This window comes from Falco naumanni, chromosome 10 (genome assembly GCF_017639655.2).
Source record: "Falco naumanni isolate bFalNau1 chromosome 10, bFalNau1.pat, whole genome shotgun sequence".
Lineage (NCBI taxonomy): Eukaryota > Metazoa > Chordata > Aves > Falconiformes > Falconidae > Falco > Falco naumanni.
In genome coordinates, this window is record NC_054063.1 from 6,090,001 (window position 1) to 6,110,885 (window position 20,885).

A 20,885-nucleotide genomic window follows, 5' to 3' on the forward strand; every position below is an offset into this window, starting at 1 on the left:
ACCCATCTGCTGAAAAGTTGAGAGGGCTCAATCCAAACCTGTCTGCTTCCTGGGGTGGCCCTGGGCCTCCCTGCTAGCTCCAGTTCCTGGGTAGGGCTCTGCCCTGCCTGAATCAGCTCCCAAAACCTCAATGACCAACAATGATTCACCAGAAAAAAAAAACAAACTGAAAGAGCCTTTGCTTTTTCCCTTTTTGCACGTTTTTTTTTTTTTGTCTGCTCAGAGGTAGGCTGATGGCACCTCCCCTGGTCCTGTCATCTCCACCCTGGTCTGTGCAGCATTAATGGCATGGAGCAGCTGCCAGAGTGGTTGTGTGCTGAGGACTGATGGGGCCTAATATAATTAGCGCAGAGTTTGCGCCTGCTGTGCTGGGGGTCTTATGTATTTGGATGACCCCCATCTCCTTCATGACCTTGCTCCACAGGAGCTGCTGGACTACAGTGCTTTACCAAGCAGCAACATAAGAATTCATTCTCAAATTAAAACCTAAAATTGTTTTTGTTTCAGTAGTTTGTGTTCAATTCTTCCCAGAGTTATTGCCTGCTATTAGCACTTACCCCAGTTGGAGAAGTAATTTTTATTATTTTTTTTTGAAAGTGCTCATCTGTGTAAGTGAAGAGAACTTGTTATTTTGATCCATTCAGGAAGAATAGATTGAAAAAGTACAGAGCGTGATGCATACAGTCTGCTAGTGTTCAGAATATACCTTCCCGTTTTTCGCATTTCTCTGTGATGAGTGTTCGGAGGAATACTATCATGTCATATCATCCCTGGTAATACTGTAATGGTAGTCAGTTTTTCACTGAAAACACAGAAATTTCATATTGCAAAAGGACCCAATGCAATTTTCCCATGCTAAGAAAAGTTAAGGATATATCTTCAACTGAATAAAGAGGATTCAATTAACCTCAGTACAGCTGCTCTGATTTAGTGTCTGAGGGTCTGACCCATACTCAAAAGTCTGTAATGATTCTATGTCTGTGTCATAATTCCTAGATTAAAAGATGCATTTCTTTTCAATCCTATATGTATTTGGTTTAGAACCACAGACACTGGACTGTCTCTTTGATGGTTCATGGTAGGGATGACAGCCGTGCCAGCTAAATATGCCTGTAAAGCTGTATGTTCTGTATGGCAATGCTTTTGAAATTGGTAATAGAGCTCTCCACAAATGTTCATGAGAAAACAAAACTGTTTGAATCTGTTTTTAGAAGTAATAGGCTGCACATATTATGTGATGTTTGCTTGTCTATTATAAATTGTTACCAATATATGTAAGCAGGAAACTATTACAAAATATAGCCCTGAGCAAAAATTGACACTGTTTGAGAAGACAAGACTCTTTTACAAATGCAGATCATATGTTTTATCCTTAAAATATAGGAAAAAATGGGTCAGAGATGAAAACCACAACAAGGCGCTGTGTATTTCAATGGTAAACATACTGCATCACAAGTTGTTATAGAATATTTCAGTATTTTAGCTAAAATCACTTGTGAGGGGTCTAACTGAATTTAAATAGCAATGTTAAAATTTTTAAAATCACTGACAGTAAATTTGCTTTTTATGTGTTTGGGTTTTTGCTTTCTAATTATCTGGGGACAACTTCATTGGGCTGAGCCTTTGGTTTGTGTTTTTCTTTGTATTCTGATAATTGTGCTTCATGCTGTTCTTTGACACATTTAAAAATCCTAACACAGAACTTTGAGCACCTGGAAGTGTGGAGCAATTCAGAGCCTGGGCACTCTTCACCTTTACCCTCACGACTCATTTTGCCCTGCATGTTTCCCTCTTGCTAGAGATCAGATCCTGTATGCTGTAATCTTCCACGAAAACAGGATAGTTGAGGGTCCTCAGTTACTGCAAATTATTTCTCCCTAACAATTTTGTGGTGCATTGCAGAACTGAAACCAAAAGACAGGGAGAGCCTGTAGTTCCCTTTGCGACTGCTGCAGTTGCAGAGTGCTGTGTGCAGGGACTGCACGCTGCTGGGTCCCTCCAGGCTGTGATGAGGGGTGTGTGTTTCACCTGTGACAATCACTTTTTAATGTTCTCTGATTCTTTTCAGTGCCTAGACAAAATATCTTAATGAATTCCTTCAAAAGACAACACTTGCACTGGGACACTGTTAGTAGTAAACAATGATTTGGTTTGTGGGTGGTTTTTTTTGTTGTTTTACTAAATAACAATGAAAATACTTGATATTGTTAAGTATGTCATACTAAGAACAAGACTATGAATAACAATGTATTAGTTACTTTAATTTTCTTTTTTTTAAAGGCAGTTAAGATTGGTAGAGATTTCATCTGTGGATCTTGTGAAAGGATAGGAGGTTCAAAGTCTCAATAAATTGAACTTTAAATTGTTTGCATTTAATGGCCATGATTAGCTTAATTAACAGAGGAGATAATGTTTTGTTTTACTTGATTTAAATTCTTAGGCTGTTGCAATTATTTATCTTTTGTCTTCATATTTTCATATTGAAGTAAATTAATGTTAAGAAAAAAAGGGCTCCATTTACTCCCTCTTATGAAAACTTGCACAGCCCAAGCAGTGGAGGGCTTGGGGGGGAGAAAGTGAGAAGCTGCTGCGCTGTTGTTCTTGGCCACGTTGCCAATCAAACAGGGATATTTCTGAAATATTTGCTGGGTAGTTTCAGCTAGGCATAGTATCCTCTGTAATCTTTTTCTAAACAGTGTGCTGCTTCAGACTTCCCTGTCCTCTATCCCAGTGGTAGCTGCAGCTCACTGGTAAATGAGGTGGTTCCTGCAGGGGTCTGTAAACACATTTTAGGGTTCCCATTGTGCACATGTGTAAGGATCATATTGTGTCAGCCTTAAATCAAAACAAAGAAATATTGTGCATGATGCTGTCTTGTAAAAGCCTGACTCTAACAAAAATCAGAATTTCTCAAAGCTGCAGAAAATGGGGCATTTTTCTACTTTTGTTTTATCTGATCAAAATGCTTGTGACTTTCAAATTGTTGTGGACTCTTGCCCCCCTCCTTTCTTCCTATGTTCCCAGTGACCCATATCCCAGTCTGTCCCTCTAAATTTGCTGCTTAGCCCCTCGAAAATAATGCCAATATAAGGAATATCAGCGAGAGTATATCAATATTCTAATAGAGTGGAAAAGAAGGTGCTGTGTCGTATGACGCAGTGTAGTGTGCAAGAGCATCGATGGCCAAAACCTGCGTGCAGGTTGTAGCTGGAAAGCCCGGCCTTTCGCTGCTGCACCTGAGCTCCTGGGAATGCGATGCCTGAGACAAGTCGCAGGAGTTGTTCCCAGTTATGTGGAGCCTGCATCTTTTCCTTAACCTCTTCTGCAAGGCTAACGAGATATTTAAGTAGTCCTTGTGCCTGCTCTCTCTGCAAGGGTTAGGATTACATCTGGCTCTGGTGCAGTTGTGCAGGGGGGAAAAAAGCTGCTCATCCCTTACTGCTATTCTTAAACATTCCTTCAGGAAAAAAATGATGTCAAAGACCGATTCTTGGCTTTGCATGTTTTTCTTTTCTCTCTTTTTGTAACTCCTCCTTCACTGGTGAAACTTTAAAAAGTATTTGAAAGTGATGTGCATTGACATCAATAAACATACAAGAACTTAGTCTATGCATTAATAGCGACTGGAATATTTATACAGAAAAGGTAATCCATGATAACACTCAACAATGCAAGTTTTTCATGAAGAATTTAGGTTTAGCTTCTTTTCTATGAACCAGATGAAAATATTTTTTCAAGTATATATCCTACCTAAGAACACTCTTTTATGTCTTATAGGATGCCCAGAGCTACCGTAGATATAAAACACAATTTCTGGTTATGAGATCTCTGCATCACCAAAATGCAACTTTCACTCCTGAATATGTAGGCCATTTGCTGAATATCCTAAAGAAATATATGGTGAAAATATTAGTTCTCATGTATTCAGATCACCCCCTTCAAAGGTTTTTCTTGGGTTTTTAATATCCTGAAAGTCCCAGGTCTGAGGCAGCCTGCAGTTCAAACTTAATTTTCAGTTCTTAGAATGAAGTCATTTAAATAAACAAATAAAAAGTGGCACGTCATGTGTAGCTTGTGCCAAAGTACGCCATGTGCCAGTTAGAATTAATTTTTATGAATCCTCACACATATGAGCTTATAACAACAGTGCAGGTACGTGTGCTTGTCCCTAGCATCTCTGATGACACTTGCAGTCCTTTAAACGTGCACAAGTAACATCCCAGCGCAGTTCTGACCTGTGTTTATTTTTAGTATTTCATGAATCACCTTCTTTAGCTGTTTTTCTTTTTCACCTAATGAAAGACATTTAAATCTTGTTGCTAAATAACACTAGGATATTTGATAGGAAAAATAAAATCCCTCCTCCTTTTCTTTGTGAATAGCCAGATGGATGTGTTTACCCTTTAGAGAAATACAGATTTGATATTTTTGTTATGTTTTCTTTTCTTCCTGGTAATCATGTTGGCACTTTGCTGATCCCTAGTTGTGCATTATTACAATGGAAGGTGACAATTTGATTGTCTTCAGTTGGAGAAACAAGTAATTTTATATTCACCAAGCTGTCAGGTAACAGTACCTCGCAGTACTAAGAGCTCCTGGCAATGTGGTTTGGCACCTATATTTAAGTGCTTTGATGCTTGCGTAACCTCTACTGAATCAAGTATTTTGCCTGCTAGAAATGTTGCTAGGCTTGTAGTCGAAGGTTTTTATTAAAAAGACAATCCATAACTGAGCTGCAGAGCCATTGTTTCATGATACATAGAGGTACTAATTAGGTGGTTTAGTGCAACTGGCTACAGGTAAACCTGAAATTGATACTTCATTTCACTGAGGTGCACTAATCGATTTGGAAAAAGAATCAAAAATATGGAGATGGAGAGACGAGAACGGGGAAGGAGGGGAGAGAAATTGGTTCGGAATATTTCTATCCTAAATTAGGTGGTGCACAGAAATGGCACGTGACCTTTGTTTTCACACCTCTGGGATTGAAAATTAACTCTTTAACTCATTACGTGGAAGTTTAAGCACCTCCTGAAAATTAACTGTAGGAGGAAAAAAACCGTAAGAATACTGTATCTTAACTTTGGAGTATCTATCTCATAGAATATTGAAAGGATTTAATGAACCTTTCAGGAACTTATGCCCATCAGGGTTAGTTAGGTGTGTTCAGGAAGATTTCTAGTTATTAGAACAAGTGCTCAACTGACTTTGTCAGGGGGGAAAAAATATGTGTTCTTGTCTTTTGTATAAAATCTCAACTCAAAGTCTAAACATGCTAAAATAAATTCCTCTTAGTATTTTTAGGCATCCTTTATCAAAACCATTTATACAATCATTCAGCTAAACAAGTCATTCTATTCCATAAAAATATGTGAATGAATGCTTATTTATAGCAACCACTGTTTTTAATTTTATTGTTAACAATTGCTTTTATTTATATTGTATATTTTGTTATTTGCTGCCTAAAAAACCAAATCCTAGTAAGTTGCTGATGGATAAATTCTTGGCACGCTCACTCTTGTTCCCATAGTTATTGGTAAAGATTGCTGGAAGTCAGTACTGCCATTTTTCTTTCTCTTTTTCCAACAGTAGGAAATTGGATATCCAGAGACACATGGTCTAGTCATAGGACTTTAAAGGCAGTCATCACTGAGAAGCTAATACCAACCAATTAAACAGAGGTGGTTACGTGATGTAACATTATCAGGAGAAACAATTCATGAGTCAAAGCATTCCAGGGCATATGAGCTCTAGTCCAAAGAACAGTCTCAAGCTGTTTAAATAAAGTGACAGCAATATTGTGAGCTAAATATAAACTATAGAAAACATTAACTACAGTGACTGAAGATGAGCACATCCCAGGTGCTAAATGACTATTCTTTCCCTGCCCTGGACTGCGTTCAGTGTGAGGGGGTTCACCTTAGGCATTTTCAGGGAAAGCTCCTGGTGGTGAATAAAGAGAATGGAACATCTGACCTACTAGAAAGGTAGGTTGGATTTTTGGCATTTTACAAATCCGAATGAAGACTTTGGATTTTCACTGAAAACTCATGAGGGGCTGTGATTGATTACATTGTTTCATTACAAATGAGAAGAAATACATAAGAAATTGTTCCAAACCTTCGGACCTTTGAGGAAGTCTGAATCTGAAGTCAAACTTTGTGACTTGGATTCATGTCCATTAGCAGAAATGCAATTTGTGTGGACTGGAAAAACAAATGTAAGAATAGCTGTGTATCTTGGAAGCTGTGGGTGTGTTGCTTAGCTTGATGCTTATTTCCCGAGAGATTCAGGTGGTCGGTTAACATTACAGCTGCCATTTCTTGAATCATATCTCCCTCCTGCCCCCCCGCCCCCTTTATTTCCAAAGTGATTCCTGCAAGTACCATAAACTCTCTAATCTTGCAATGCTTTGTTTATGATCTATATGTAACCAATCCTTGTAGTATCCTGCAAAATCAAGCCAAGGAAGAGCCTGAGGGAGCTGAGCTGTTTGGCTTAAGGCCTTGCTGTGAGTCGAGCCAGATCCAAGAACCTGGGAGATTCTCTCCCATTGCTGCTTTGTCAGTTTATAGAGGTTTTGTGCATGGTGATTCCTGTTGGGGTGTGAGGCCCCAGGAGAATAGAACCTGTAACTATTCATTGGTGTTGCTAAGGCTTCTTGGAAACTGATATGAAATTTCATAATTTTAGGAAATAACTGTTTATTTAAAATGGCAGACAGATTACGGCATTAGATTTACAATGCATTATGTCACCGAGTTATGCCTACATAACATTGTTTTACAGGAGCAGAGCTGTGAAATATTTTGGCTATATAATATTTGGCAATAGCCAAAAATATTTGGCAAAGCATTTCCATTTTTCTTTAAGTCTATCTGAACACTACTGTTACTGGTATCCTTATAGAGCAAAAATAAAGATCAATTTTCCTGAATGTGTAACTGTGCTAAACTGGTTTGCAGATAGAAATAAAGAAATTGTTCCAGTAACTTCTGTGCAACTATGTCACTGTACCCTGTTCTACATCAGACTTGAACTCGTACAGGTGACCTTGCACTGCAAAATAGGTTGCATAAAGGTTCCTCTTGCATTTCAGAAGGGGTTTGAGGATCCATGAAAGACACAGGACCAGCAAGCAATGAGCTGTGCCATGGGTGTGAAAGAGGAGGATACCGTGGGCAGTGCAGGCAAAGGGTGTACGGTGCATTCAGTTTATCCCAGAGCCGAGTGCTGATTTGTGAGAGAGGATCCTGTAAGTCAAGACAGGAGTATGCACGTTTGTTGCTCTTTTAGAAGGTGGGGAGGGCTAAAATGCTGTGGCCGAATTTTTCTTTTCATGAACACCAGGTTAGCATAAAAGTTTAGAAGGAAATATTTAAAAGGTTATGATTACTTCTAAAAATAGCTTCTCTTAATTTATTTAGTTCTGGAGTCACCAAAGCACTTAGACATGTGCTTAACTTTTTGAAACAGAGTAGTCCAATTTGAAATTAGTGGACTGCTTGCATACTTACAGTTAATCATGCACTTAAGTACGTTAATCTGGCACTTTGGGGAAAAGGAATGGAGACTGTTCATAAAAGCTCTGTAAGTGAATGTATTTCTAATCTAATCTGATTCCAATCTACTGTTGGAGCTGTAGACCTAGGCTACATCTGTACTGCAGTCACTAAAGTGGGATGAATTAGCCCATCCGAGTACCACGCTACTGTAGTTGGAGCGCTATCAGAAACGAGCTTGTTGAAACTTCGTTTGGATATCTCAGCTCTACAAAGCAGTCCTTTATGTGGCTGCAGTGTAGATGCCTTTAGGTTTATGAATGCTTTGTGAGGGTGGAACAGAGCAAAAGCTAGAGTCTCCGGCCAACTACAAGTCTACTTTTTCATATATCTCATTGTTACTGCTTAGTTTGTATGTTTTTGAAATAGTGAATAGAAATCACATTGTTATCAGTGTTAATACTTTGTGGCTTGATTCTGAAATGTCTAGCAGCTAAAATTCCAGGTCTAGCTATAATTTCCACTGTAACGTTTAATCATTTCAGCAGTCAGCAAGGATGGAAGATTTTAGGCTTTGGAAGCCTTTTATGTCAGGCATATCATCTAATTGTTTCAAAAAAGAAGATACACATTGTTTGAAGAATTTGAGAACGTAGAAGAGCCTTAGACAAAAAAAAGATATTATTATTTGTATTTGGAAAGGTATAACACACACTGTCTGTAGGAAAAAAGGAAAACTGATATTTTGAGAATCTGTTTGCCAGCCTTCATTAGAGCAAAGAGAATTTCTTCTCTGGATTAAAATAAAAAATCATGTCAGATATATAGAGAATGGAGCTGTTTGGGTCTGTGTTTAGTTTTATGTAGGTAAAACAACCTTAGCAGCTCAGTTTTAGCTTTACTGCCTTGGTATTGAGGCTGACTGAAACTGGGGTCTTATTCCTAGGCTTTACTGAGGTTTTGATAAATGTTCCCATTTTTTTTTTCTGTCTCAAGTTCCAAATGAGATAGAATTTATTCTAGTTTTGGAAAATCCAAACCAAGATTTATTTAATTCTCAAAGTTGAGGAGGTGATAGGACTTCAGATAATTAGGGCCTTTTCCAACCCTTTTTTCATACCCATTAGGTATATTTTCCACCTTTAGTGATTGCTGTGTTCAGCTAATCTGTCAATTTAACCAAAGCAACAATTTCACAATGTAGTTTTCTTTCTGATTGTGTGCTGTGTAATCAATATACTGATATAATGTGAGTGTAATTTCCTCTCTTATTTTATCTCCATTGCACAGTATTATAAATAAACAGCTAAAAAAGAAAAAAGAAAGAAAAGCACCAAACAAATCTGTTGCATCTTCTTTTAAGATTGTACCACTGTAGACACTTGTTCTAGTAAAGTAGAATTGGACCCACTTGATTGCATTTAAATTTTTCATGCTTCAGCAGTTTCTCTGGGAGCACAGTAAAGAAAACCCCCCGAGCGAGGATAGTTTAGAATAATAGAACTTGATTTTGTGTATTATAGCGGCACCATTTGCGCTGCTGTAGTTAGGGTTGTGTCAGCACTTCCATTATAAACCCCTGTTTGCAGGGGTTATAACTAGGGAGATATTTTTTATCAGAAACTTTTTCTAAAATCATTTGAGTGAATTTAATTGATAATAGGAGAAAAAATAAAATAAATTATAACAGAAATTAGTAAGTTCTGGATACCTTTTACAAGCCTTGTTTATGATGAATATTGATCCCTCCCTCCTCTGTCTCTCCAGGGATTTTAGCAAATGCATTTTGAATATTTTAAATGAAAAATTGGGAAGTAGTTATGGCTTAAAATGTGCCTGCTATTCATACTTGCATTTCAACATTAAAACATTTTAACACAACAACCTGTTCTATGGTTTAATGTTATCGTAAACATAAACGACTCAGATGGGCCAGATTCTTCTCCCTTTGAATTTCTTGAGACCTTGGAGTTATTGGCCAAACTCTGCCTTTGGACCTGGTGGAGTTCTGTGTACAGAATTCTCCCATTTAAGTAAAAACAGACAGGTAATGAGTAAAAACCTGCATGAAGTAATTGTCTGGATAACACCCCATCACAGAGTTTATATTTACTGTTTTACTGCTTATAAAGCCAGGCATAATCAATATTTGGTGCATACCCTGGCACCCTCAGAAGACGTACATGAGGTGTATCGATTGAGTTAATGATTGTGCTGGGAAAAGAAGGTGGAGGGCCTAATCTAGCAAGGTCCTGTATCTCTGTCCCTTTTACCCCGATGTTTAAAATCTAGCAACCAAAAACCTGAAAGGTGCCATTAAGTGCTGACCTCTGACCATAATTAATGTGCTCAATCTTGCCATTTTGACAAAGGTTTGGGGGAAAATAGAGTGAAAGACACCCCTAAAAATTATGTTGAGAGGAAAGCAAGTGCCTGGTAGACCTGCCTGAGCTTGTCTGTGCTCCAGGACTACGGGCAACTGAGGAAAGCGCGCTATGGAAATGTGTCTGACCATAACGCAGCGGTGGGGGAAAGGGGTAGGTGGAGCTAGGAAGCATTTGAACCCTGCTCTCCGTCCGTTCTCTTAGGCTAATACACAGAGAAGTTGCTGGGCATGGCTTGAGATTATTAGTGAATACGACTGTCAGTATAATTTTATTTTTAAGGTTAACTGAGTCCCCGTTTCACCACGTAATCAACTTAAAGAACAGAATGTGAATAGAGATTTTTATTTCATTGTGTTTAAAACATCATGAATAAGAGGAAAGCATATTAGTGTATACGGCAAAGAAAAAGTGTTTCCTCTGTAGTGCATTACCAGTAGATAGCTTTACTGAATGGTCACTTGAGGAAATACCAAAAGCCTGTTTATGAAAAAGAGGTGAAGCCTTTCTAGACTAATTATATTCAGCATGTAATTTCTAAACTTCAGTCTGAATTTTGATTTTCAATTAACATTCCCAATTTGAAGATAATTTTCTATTTAATGTAATTGCAGGAAATAATTTATTGGCTGATTAAGACTGAGGGCCCAGCCTTCCTTAAGAAAACAGTCCCTAACAAACCAGCCTTTAAAGCCAACTCGTAGCTTTGGACAGATTCAGCCTATTTTTGCAGCTGCAGAGTTGTGTTTAATTAGGATTGTGCACTATTATTCATTGGTGCAGTTTGTAGTTGAAATTATTCTTAAGAGACATTTTCATTTCTAGTTTTCTGTCATGATTAATTTATGGTGAAGAAACAGCCATAGCTATTTCTTTTCACAGAAGCTCATTCAGTTTGAAACAGGAATGAGATCCGTTGAGGAGGTGAAAGAAAGGAAAATCCTTTATTGTGACTTTCGGTTTTCATGTCTGGTTTTCAAATTGCATAGAGCATTGACTTATATTTTCACGTGAGTGATTACATTAACGTGACTATTTTAAAGAGAAAAGGGAAAGCAAACCTTTTATTTTATCTTGGATCATAGTAATTATGAACCAGAACCTTTTGAAGTACGCAGAATAATGCCGGTTGCTGAACTCCTGGCATGTTCTCTGTAGCATCAACACAAATTCTTTAGCATAGTAAGAATGTAAGACACAGTTTAAATTCCTCAGTTCTGCTTATTGGCAACGTTAATATCAGACTCCCACTTACACTCAGGCTCCCCTCAAGAAAATGCAAAGCTTTTTTTCCCCACCAGTATCGAGTTTAAGAGGCAGGATTATCTCTATTTACAGAATAGTTATTCTAAATAGGTATCAGTGTTTTAATATGTTTCAAAGCACTTCAAAGCTTGTAATACTTTCATATAGAACTGTACATAATTAGATTAATTGATCTTATATTAATTTTTTTTTCACTGTAGGATACTAAATCTGAACTCCCTCATTAATTGTGAGAAATTTAGCATTAGCTGTTAAATCCTATGTGAAACACAGGCTGCTACATGAAAACTACTGTTTAAATTGGAATTAACTTAATTATTTTTCTTTGCACTTGATATTTCCTTCACTGTAATATTCATGAAAGCATGTGACAGATTTTTAAATTTAACTGTTAGTCTCAGATTTCCAGACCCTTTAATCAGTATTTATTTGTCTGTAGAAACAGTACTAGCAAGTTAATGATTTGCTAATTTGAAAAATGCTCATGTGGTTTCCGATGTTAACTGATTTGTGCATTTTTAAAGAAAAGGTATGAAATCAATTATTGTTAAAAAGCAATTAAGGTGAAGATCTTATTCCTTAGTTTCTTAGCAATTTCAGTGTCACGGATATTCTAAAGTTACTAAAACCTGGGAAAATGGCTTAATGTATTTTAGCTGTCTTCTTGCAGGTTTATTAATGATTGTTTTAACAGTTGCAGTTAATCTTATTAGAAATTTTAAACAGAGTGTTTTCAGGTTTTGAGTTGAAGTCAGTTATATTTTCATTTAAGTGCAGAAACTGTGGTGAAAGCTGTGTTTGCATACGAGATGGTAGTAAGAGGCCATTATTAGGAAAAGACATTTAACATATATCAATGCATTTGTTCATTACACTTTTAAGTCATTTAAAGTAATTTGTTGAGCTATATCCTGTACTCAATGCCTAATATGAAATGCAACATAATTATTTTAGATTTTTAGTTTGAACTGTAAATGGGTACTCAGATATTATCCATCCATTCAATAGACCATTCAGTTTTAGAACACTTTTCACAGGAATGTCTCAAAACACTTTTCAAAAGGTAAAACTGAGTAAAATTTTAAACAGGTTAAGAGCAGATACAGCTTTCAACAAACAGCAAAAGGACATATATGGCAGAATGTGAAATGGATTTAAAAATTCTTATCTATGTAGAAAACATCTTCTGCTTGCAAGGAGTGAAGTTAGGAAAGCACGATGGACTCTCTCATTTAAACACTTGCTTATAACCTTCAGATTGCTCATGGGAGTAAGAGTTTAAAGACGAACTCTTAGGCAAAGTCAACATGAAAATACCAATAAGATCACTATTTTCTTATGGCTGGGGAAAGTTATATTGTTTGACATGTCTAAATGAATAGAATGACATCATATAACTTAACCCTGACCTTGACTTGGCATCAATGAATACTTTTTCTCAGTGTTTTGGATCCAGATGTCCCACACCCTTACTTTTTAGACTACTTTTCTTGACTGCATATGGTTAAGTTTTAACTGTTGTAGGCAACTGTGGTGTGTTTAGACGACTATTTTGAGCTTGATTTTTTTTTTTTTCCATTTAAAACCAATGTTTTCTTTTTTTTTCTGTTTTTCTTGTTTTGTAGAAGAATGTCTTCCAAGCAGGCTACCTCTCCATTTGCATGTGCAGCTGATGGAGAGGAAACAATGACCCAGGACTTAGCGTCACGAGACAAGGAAGAGGGCAACAGTGATCAGCATGCGACCTCTCATCTGCCTCTACATAATGTAATGCACAACAAACCTCACTCTGAGGAGCTACCAACTCTGGTCACGACCATCCAACAGGATCCTGAGTGGGATGGAGTCATCTCAGCCCAGCACAGAATGGTGAGTTTCACAGTTCTCACTGTGGCTTTCTAAATCAGTGTTGTAAAAGGCTGTTCACTTCCATTTTGAAAGATGTGTTCAGCATAATCCTTCTTGGGTGTAAAGCTTTTTAAACGTTAAAGTGTCGGTGTTAGTAATAGATCAACATCAATATGTGTAATTGTAAATTACAATTGTATAATCTTCTTAAGTATACAGGTCTATATGAATGAGGTCATTTGATGAGTTCACCTTCGGAAAGGAAATGCATCTATTTATCATGTTTTCATTCATACCTTGATTTATGTCATAACCTCTCTAGCTCATATATTCAAACATTAATTTCTGACAGGAGGATGTAGTGCACAACTGTTTGTCATCTGCAATGTGTTGTGCTGAAGGAAGAAACTTTAATGCATTTTTCTACTTGTCTCTCAAAAATAGAACCCACCGAACCTAGAATATTATAGCTTTACACCACAACAAAGAAGCTGGCATTTTAGGTGACACAAACATCCTGCTGTATTTATAGGAAATTACAAGGTTTTGTGGAGGGGAAAGGTGTTTATGAGTAACTATGTCATGCTCTTCTGCTCTGGATCACCAGTTTGTATACAGGTGATGTTAGCAATGATCAGAATTATTATCTGTATTCTCTTCAGTAGCCTAGATAAAATTATTTTGCAGTTGAAATTCTGCCTCTGCATCCCCAAAACGTTGCAATAAATGGGCAGACTGAATTAAGACTGAATGGGCATAGCATCTCAGTCAATTTATTTTCCTTGCATGTGTTCCTCAGGAACAGAATTAAGGTACGTGGAGCAGCCAGGTGTCCTGTAAATTTAGAACATCATAATTCCAGACTCTTCATAAAGTGATTTTCACAGACATTAAATTCACACAGTTAGTTTAAAAAGAATACCCTGCCTTTTCATAAAATTTCTTCTGTATTTTTACTAAATGTCTGAGTGGATTTTTTCAGCAAGTCTTTTTTTTTTTTTTCAGTACGAATTAGCAGCTTTCAATATGGTTAAAAAACAATTGTAGGTTTTTTTTGGCAGAACTAAATAACAAACTTATTTCAAGTTTGCCTTGAAATAATAATTCTAATGCATTAATCAACATAGATACTGGAATTCTTCATGCATAATATGATGCCTGGAATTAGTTAAATAGCAGCACTACAATAATATCTATTTTGCTAATATAATGTTTGGTTTTTTCTTTCTAAAATCCAGTTGATTCAAAAGATCACACCAAACCAGAAAAATGCTACCTAATCTGTAATGCACAATTTAACCCAGTGCAGAACTTTGTCAGGCCTATAATATTCCTAAGTATTTGGGTGACTGTCATGAAGGAGGCAAAATTTCAGCTGTAAAAATGGCTTTACAGAAAAATGGTTATAGGTTAGTAACTTGGCAAAGTAGGTTGTAAGTGATGTATATGGCTTCTGTGCAGAATTCTCAGATGGAACCTCATCCTGGATGGAGAGTCGCCCTTTTGCCCAAGTCATGCGATAAACTCATCAGAATAATTTTAACTTCTGTGTAGTCAGGAGGACAAGCTGGATGCAGGCTAGAAAGTACTGATCAAGTTTGTTGGTGGAAAAAAATAGACCTGTGAATTCATCAGCTACTTTCCTATTCTTTCAGAGAGGCATATGCACTCTGGGAGTTTCAGACGCCAATAACATTGATAAAATTACTCTGTCCTGGAAAGAAAGGTACTCCTAGCCTCTAGTAGCCCCTCCAAACATTACAAGCATTAGTTCAAGCTGTTCCTTGGGCCTGAAGTAATGCTTAAGCCAAAATGATAGAACCTCTTTCAGTGTAATCAGTTGTACTCATTTGTATTGCTATGAAGCGGTTTTACACTTACAGCAACAGTGCAATCTGGTTTCATTCTGAGTGCTGTACTATCATGTCAACACTTGCCATACCTCTGGACAGGCACGAATCAACACCTGGCTTATCATGTTTCAGGACAGGTGCATAAACTTTGCTTGAGTGACAGGACTCTGGTTTTCCTTTCTCCTTTTTCCAGTTAATATTCCATCATATATATAGATGAATGTCCTGAAAATCATTAGGAGTTTCCACAATTCCCTTGGGTTAAATCTGGCGGTGAATGTATGTCATCCTTATTTAGGTAGTTCTCAGCTAAACCAAACAAATTTTTTTGCCCAGCTCAAAGCTGGGTATAATTTACAAGGCCTGGCTGGAAGTGAAAACCAAAGTTCTAAGGCCTGCTGTTCGGTTGCACTTAAGAGAGATCTAAAATATACAGACCAAGATCCCAGTGTATTTACAGTTTAGGTGAGTTAGATGACTGGTTAGATCACAACAGTGAATAGTGATTATTTTTTTTTTTTTTCCTCCTTGAGGAACTGTCATTTAGGGAAACTTATTGGGGTTGTTTTCTAAATTTTTTTTCTCCCTTACGTCCTTCATGAGCAAACCTTTAAGCCTCAATTAACTGCATAAAGTTTCTCTGAAACACCTCTGTCTCCAAGCAGGCATCAATATTGCTGAGAAATAATTCAGAGGCATCTGCAATTTTTCTGATGAAGGCAATTTCATACTCCTTTAAGGGAGGATAGGAGCTTCTTTCCAGAAAGACAAATTCCAGAAGGTGGATTGGGCAATTTTGAGATAGGTGCTGTGGTAGTGACCGCTTTTCTACTTAATAAAACCAAATTCCCAGAAGGTAAGTGCTTTCTGACCTTTCCCAGACGGATCCTTTCAAAGCAGATTTGAAGAAGCACCTGCTCATACCATTTACACTGAAAGTAAAGACAGTAGTGCTGTCATTAGAATGCATCAATAATGTGTGTTGTCTGGTTATAAGATAGTAAATTCAAAGAATGCTGTGTCGACATATGGGGAGGAAAAATTTTCTCTTTTATGTGGTATCTAATTAAGGGCACAATCCTGCACCCTTTGTGCCCTTAAAACTACTAAGGATTTCACTGGAATTTGAGGCAGCACACAGTATGCATCGTAACATGCTACAAGGGCTGTACAGATCTTAAGTGAAAAAAAGACACTGTAGTAGGGCAATTTGACTGAAAAAAAAATGGAGTTTTTTTCCCCAACATTTGTGGTATGCAGCACTTTCTGTAATGTAAGATACCTTCAAACTACATTGTGTATTATCATAAAAAAAACACACTGGCTAGAAATGTTTTCAAACTTTCACTCCCTTTTGATATCAGGCATTGCTTTCCACTGAGTCCTTTGTGTATTCTGAATGTCTGGAAGCCAAAATATTTTGTTTTAACTCCCACTCTATAGTATTTCCCAGCTGTGTACTTATATGGTGTAATAAAAGGATTTAACAAATGGGAAATAGCAGCTGCATTTGGAAATTCCCTTTGTGCTCCCTTTTCATTTGACAGATTCAGCAATGTGTAGCAACTGTAACGTCAGACCTGTAATGACTTACACTGCAAGTATCGTATCACCAGCCAATTTGATGTTACAGTGGGGAGAAAATAAAACAACCAAAAGATTTCTGTAATTTCATATCGCTGAGCTGAAGAGATTATAGTTATATTTCTAACTGTAACTTAATATAAAAATACCTGGACATATGGGTATTTATTGCTGCATGTAGTTCTACTAGAAAATAGAGTCTGTTTTAGGCTGAGGGTATCTGTTTGCTGCACTAAACTGTAGGGAAGAGGGCAAGGTGGTACTAAGATAACGAGGAAAGTATCCTGCTTTCTCCCATGGACAGGCAAGAAGAAATACAGTCACATTTTTAGATTGCATCCAAAACCTGGCTCTTTTCAGGGAGCAGACTGGGAGAGGATGTGGGGGGAAAGGCAACAATACTTACTTTTGTTAAGTGTAATAGTAACTGAATTGCTGTCTCCGAATAGTTTATTTACTAGTGAATACATAAAGAAATGGAGAATCATAATGTGTGCTTTTTTCACTGAGGAACCAGGAATGATCCTCATCTCCACACAGAGCCCCACACACCTTGTGAGGTAAATCAGGAAGGTTTTGTATTTTTTCTCTGAAGTATCAGGAGAAAGCAGTGCCAACAAGACGAAAAATTAGATGGACAAGTGGCCTTGATCTTCTTTGAGGAATGAGGTGGTGTGTTCCCAGGCTGTAAAGGCTAGATGTGGGCCTTGTGAACAATACATTTGAGCAGCTTTAACCTAATGAAATCCGGAATCTTTCTCCAAAACACAGAATTCCACCCCCTGGTCCCCAACAGTAAAAAGGAGAGAGTGGCAAATTCTGTTCCCGTCCCCAGCTCCAGTATAACAGTCTGGTAACAGACAAGGTTTGTGAAGAACTCGTAGCTACTGTGCTGATCACTATACATAATGGTGTATCACTGCGATGGTCACCACACTCTTTTCCCACTGGTGTTCCTCCACTGCCTACCACTACAGGGTAGCTGTAGGCAGTGTGTGCATGCTCAGAATGAGGGCATCCACATCTTTTTGCACTACTGGTACTTGAAATAACACAGTGAGAGACTCTTACAGGGACCCACAGCAGCAAGTCAAATCTAAAGGATGGGTGTTATTTTCCTGTACCTGAGGAAGAACAAACACATATACATATACAAATTAATTACATCCAATATATGCTGTGTTTCCCTATACGTTATGTAACATCACTTAAAGACCCCTTGGGTTTAGAAATGAAACATATCTCATTGGATTTTATCTCAAATGGCAACATTAACGTGTATTTTGTAAATGTCAAGTCTCTGTCTTTTGTTGTCTTCTTGCCAAAAGAGTGAAAGGCATGCTACCTTTCCACCATGTCTGCACGTACATCTCTGCAGTACTGATAGTGGGTTTCTATGTGCAGCAGGAATCACTTAAAATCACCAAGTATCAAGTTTAACTTTCTATAGCTTTAGCAAAACTACTGGCATCACAAAGGCAGAAATAGACGGTATCCTGAAGGCCTTAACGTTTCAGTGCTTACTGTGTCTACATAAAACAAGCACAATCCTGTCGCTCCCCACTTCCCTTGTTATTAACTTCTCTTGTTGAAAGTTCTTCCCTTTAAGAAAAATGAACTCATGTTTTTAGGAAAGATCACTGAAAAATGTTTAGACATGCTAAACACTGTGAATTTGTTTTTATATAAATTCATGGCTTCAAATTCTCAAAAGTTATAGATACATTTACATGTTTTGAAATTTTATTTTTAGTTCATTTACAGGCTGGATACAAGCATATAGAATGCATCAAATATAAATGCCCCAAACTCTGGCAGTTCTGTATCTGCTAAATTGCTGTTTATTTATATGTACAAATATGAATTTTGTGATGATCGAAAGCAGTTCTGCTGTGCTTGTGATATTATGTCTGCATGCCAGGTAGTGCATCAGAATTTTTATCTAACTAAGGAGATAAATACCTTCATATGTAATTGCATGGGTATGAAGTTTTGGCTGAAACTGAAGGGTGTGAAAAAGCAGATGATATGATATTTTATTTTTCCATAAAATAGACTTCTATGAGAAACATATTGCAGAAAAGATGATTAAAATAATTTTTTTTTCAAGAGTGTTGTGATTTGAAAAGCATTCAGGTATGCGCTTAGCTTGACTTTATTAGGACTACCAACAACTGTAATGTTCAGAACACGTCTAAAGGTTTGAAACATTAAGGAGTTAGTTTTACTAGCTTCACCATAAAAAGATGTTTACATTTCATATTAAAAATAATAAAACAGTTCCCTAAAAATGTGCAGGATAATGTGCTTAATGGGGGTGGTGAAATACAAAATTGACTTCATTTGAAGAAGAATCAAATAATTGTTCTTTTTGTTATGTCTCTTATATTTGTGTTATTTTCATTTTGACACTGTACAATTTTTTTTCAAAACTCACAGTCTGTTTTAAACCTTTCCCTGTCTTCTAGGGTAAACTGTGTTTAAATAGACTTAATCATCACCTGAATTTTTCACGAAAGAGTTGTAGGTTATGTTCAGCTAAACCTGTAGTTATTTCAGTCCTTCCTCATATTGTAACATGTCCAATTTTTTATAAAGCAATTTCTAAAAAGTTTTTAATTCACTTCTGTATATTGACATGAATTTTTTCAAAAGTAGAAGCATTAACACACTCTAAATTGTTAATTTATTTTTTTTTTCCTTGGGCAAGGAGGAATCAGGTATGCATGCTGATTAACACACTCCAGTCATTAACATGTGATTATGTGGGCTGCATATTGAGCACCTGCCAAAAGATAAAATCCAGCACTTTACTACATCTGTGCAAGGACTTTTTGCATTTCTTTTGTACTTTGACAGCTCAAGAAAAAACACACTTTGGTATCTTTGTTCAGCATAATAAAACTGTGTACATAAAATGTCTTCGTGGAGGAAGGAAAGATACTACATGTATTTATTTTAATCTTTGAGGCCATGAAAAATCCAGGGACTGAGACACAGCACCAAGTGTAATATGAATCTCCTAATGTACTGTATCACTGATTTTCACATACAGTTTACAACATTCCTGCATGTTTATAAGGATTATCTGTTCTGGGATTCAGCCAATGTTATTGTAATTCACAACAGTTTTATGTGATACCTTTATGTCTCATAAATGTCTTATTTTTATTTCAGTCTTCCAAATGTTTCATCAGTGTTTACCTTAAAGAAATACAAGTACTCTATGCAGCAGGCTGATTTCCTGCATGTGTTCATCTGCAAATGCTAAAAGGGAAACATAAAGCATGTAATATATGTCATGTAACTATATACAGTGAAGGATTTCCATGTGCATTTGATATTGCTGAAAATGTAAATACAAATTTTATTTTGATATTTACAATAGATCTAGTTATAAGTCAGACAACTAAGACGACCTGATAGGGGGAAGTTGGATATATACAAAGTTATCTGAAATATCCAAGCCACACAATCCTTGTTTTATCTGGCAGATTCTGACAAGCATACCTCACAAAATATGTGTCTTTATTTACCCAAAAGGTAAACAATGCTAATCAGCTGGGACTGATCACAGTGCATCTTCAGTTTCAGTTTAGATGAAAATATAGGTCTAAATACTCATACTGGAAATGGTTGTGCATCACTTTTTCCTTAATAAGCATTTAACCAAAGTCTAGGGCATAAAGTCTCAATATGGTGATTTACTACCAAACCTAAACACCATGAGTTAGGACATATGGTATTTGGATGGTTAAGGAAATCCTTAGCATCTGACTCTTGCAAAAGCACACACGAGTGTATGCGTGTCATTTGTGGGTGAGTTGATTGCCATACAGAAATGGTTGTGCATTGTATTTAATAATTTTGAGGTGATTTTCTGTTCTGGAATGGAGCAAAAAGGCTGTCAACATTTTTCACAGATTTGCTCGTCTGTAAAGCGAAGGGTTTAAATCGCGTAGCTGAAAAATTGTAAACTTCTGAAATCTCTCTACCCAAAAGCTGGTGTACCTGGCTTCATTTAGTTTGCTCCAACAACTGAGTATGAAGGGACTGCTGCAATTAAGTTGTCATATTTTACATCAATCAAAAAGTCCCTGCCTATTACTTCCAAACAGGTATCTATTCCTGCAGTGGCCTTTTCGTGTCATGTATGCCTGACTGTTACGTCATCTCATTTTTAAACCTCTGATCTAAACTAAAGTTACCTTCCTCTTTTTTTCTTGTTTTAACATATTGTTTCTTGCCTTAGAGCTTATGCTTACTCTTGTATTGTTTCTAGACGTTTTTAGATGCGTGTGAAAATGGAATACAAGGCTTTTACAGGCTGTAGTCAGTCTATACTTTGGCAGTGAAATCAGTGTAAGTTTTATCAGAGCAAACGCTGAGTTAAAGACTTGAGGTTTTATTCCATTACTTGCCATTTGCCCTCCCACTAGCATAATTTG

At 37.0% G+C, this 20,885-nt stretch overlaps 1 protein-coding gene across 8 annotated transcripts in view; it reads left to right on the plus strand.

The window, feature by feature from the left end:
* Nucleotides 1-20,885, plus strand: part of SOX6 (SRY-box transcription factor 6) — a 376,098-nt gene that overhangs the window by 128,612 nt on the left and 226,601 nt on the right. For all 8 annotated transcript variants that reach the window (XM_040608288.1, XM_040608282.1, XM_040608285.1 and 5 more), the window contains one exon: nucleotides 12,778-13,021. In XM_040608288.1, coding sequence (XP_040464222.1) covers nucleotides 12,782-13,021 — 240 coding nt within the window. In that variant the 5' untranslated portion in view covers nucleotides 12,778-12,781. The remainder of the gene's footprint in view (nucleotides 1-12,777; nucleotides 13,022-20,885) is intronic.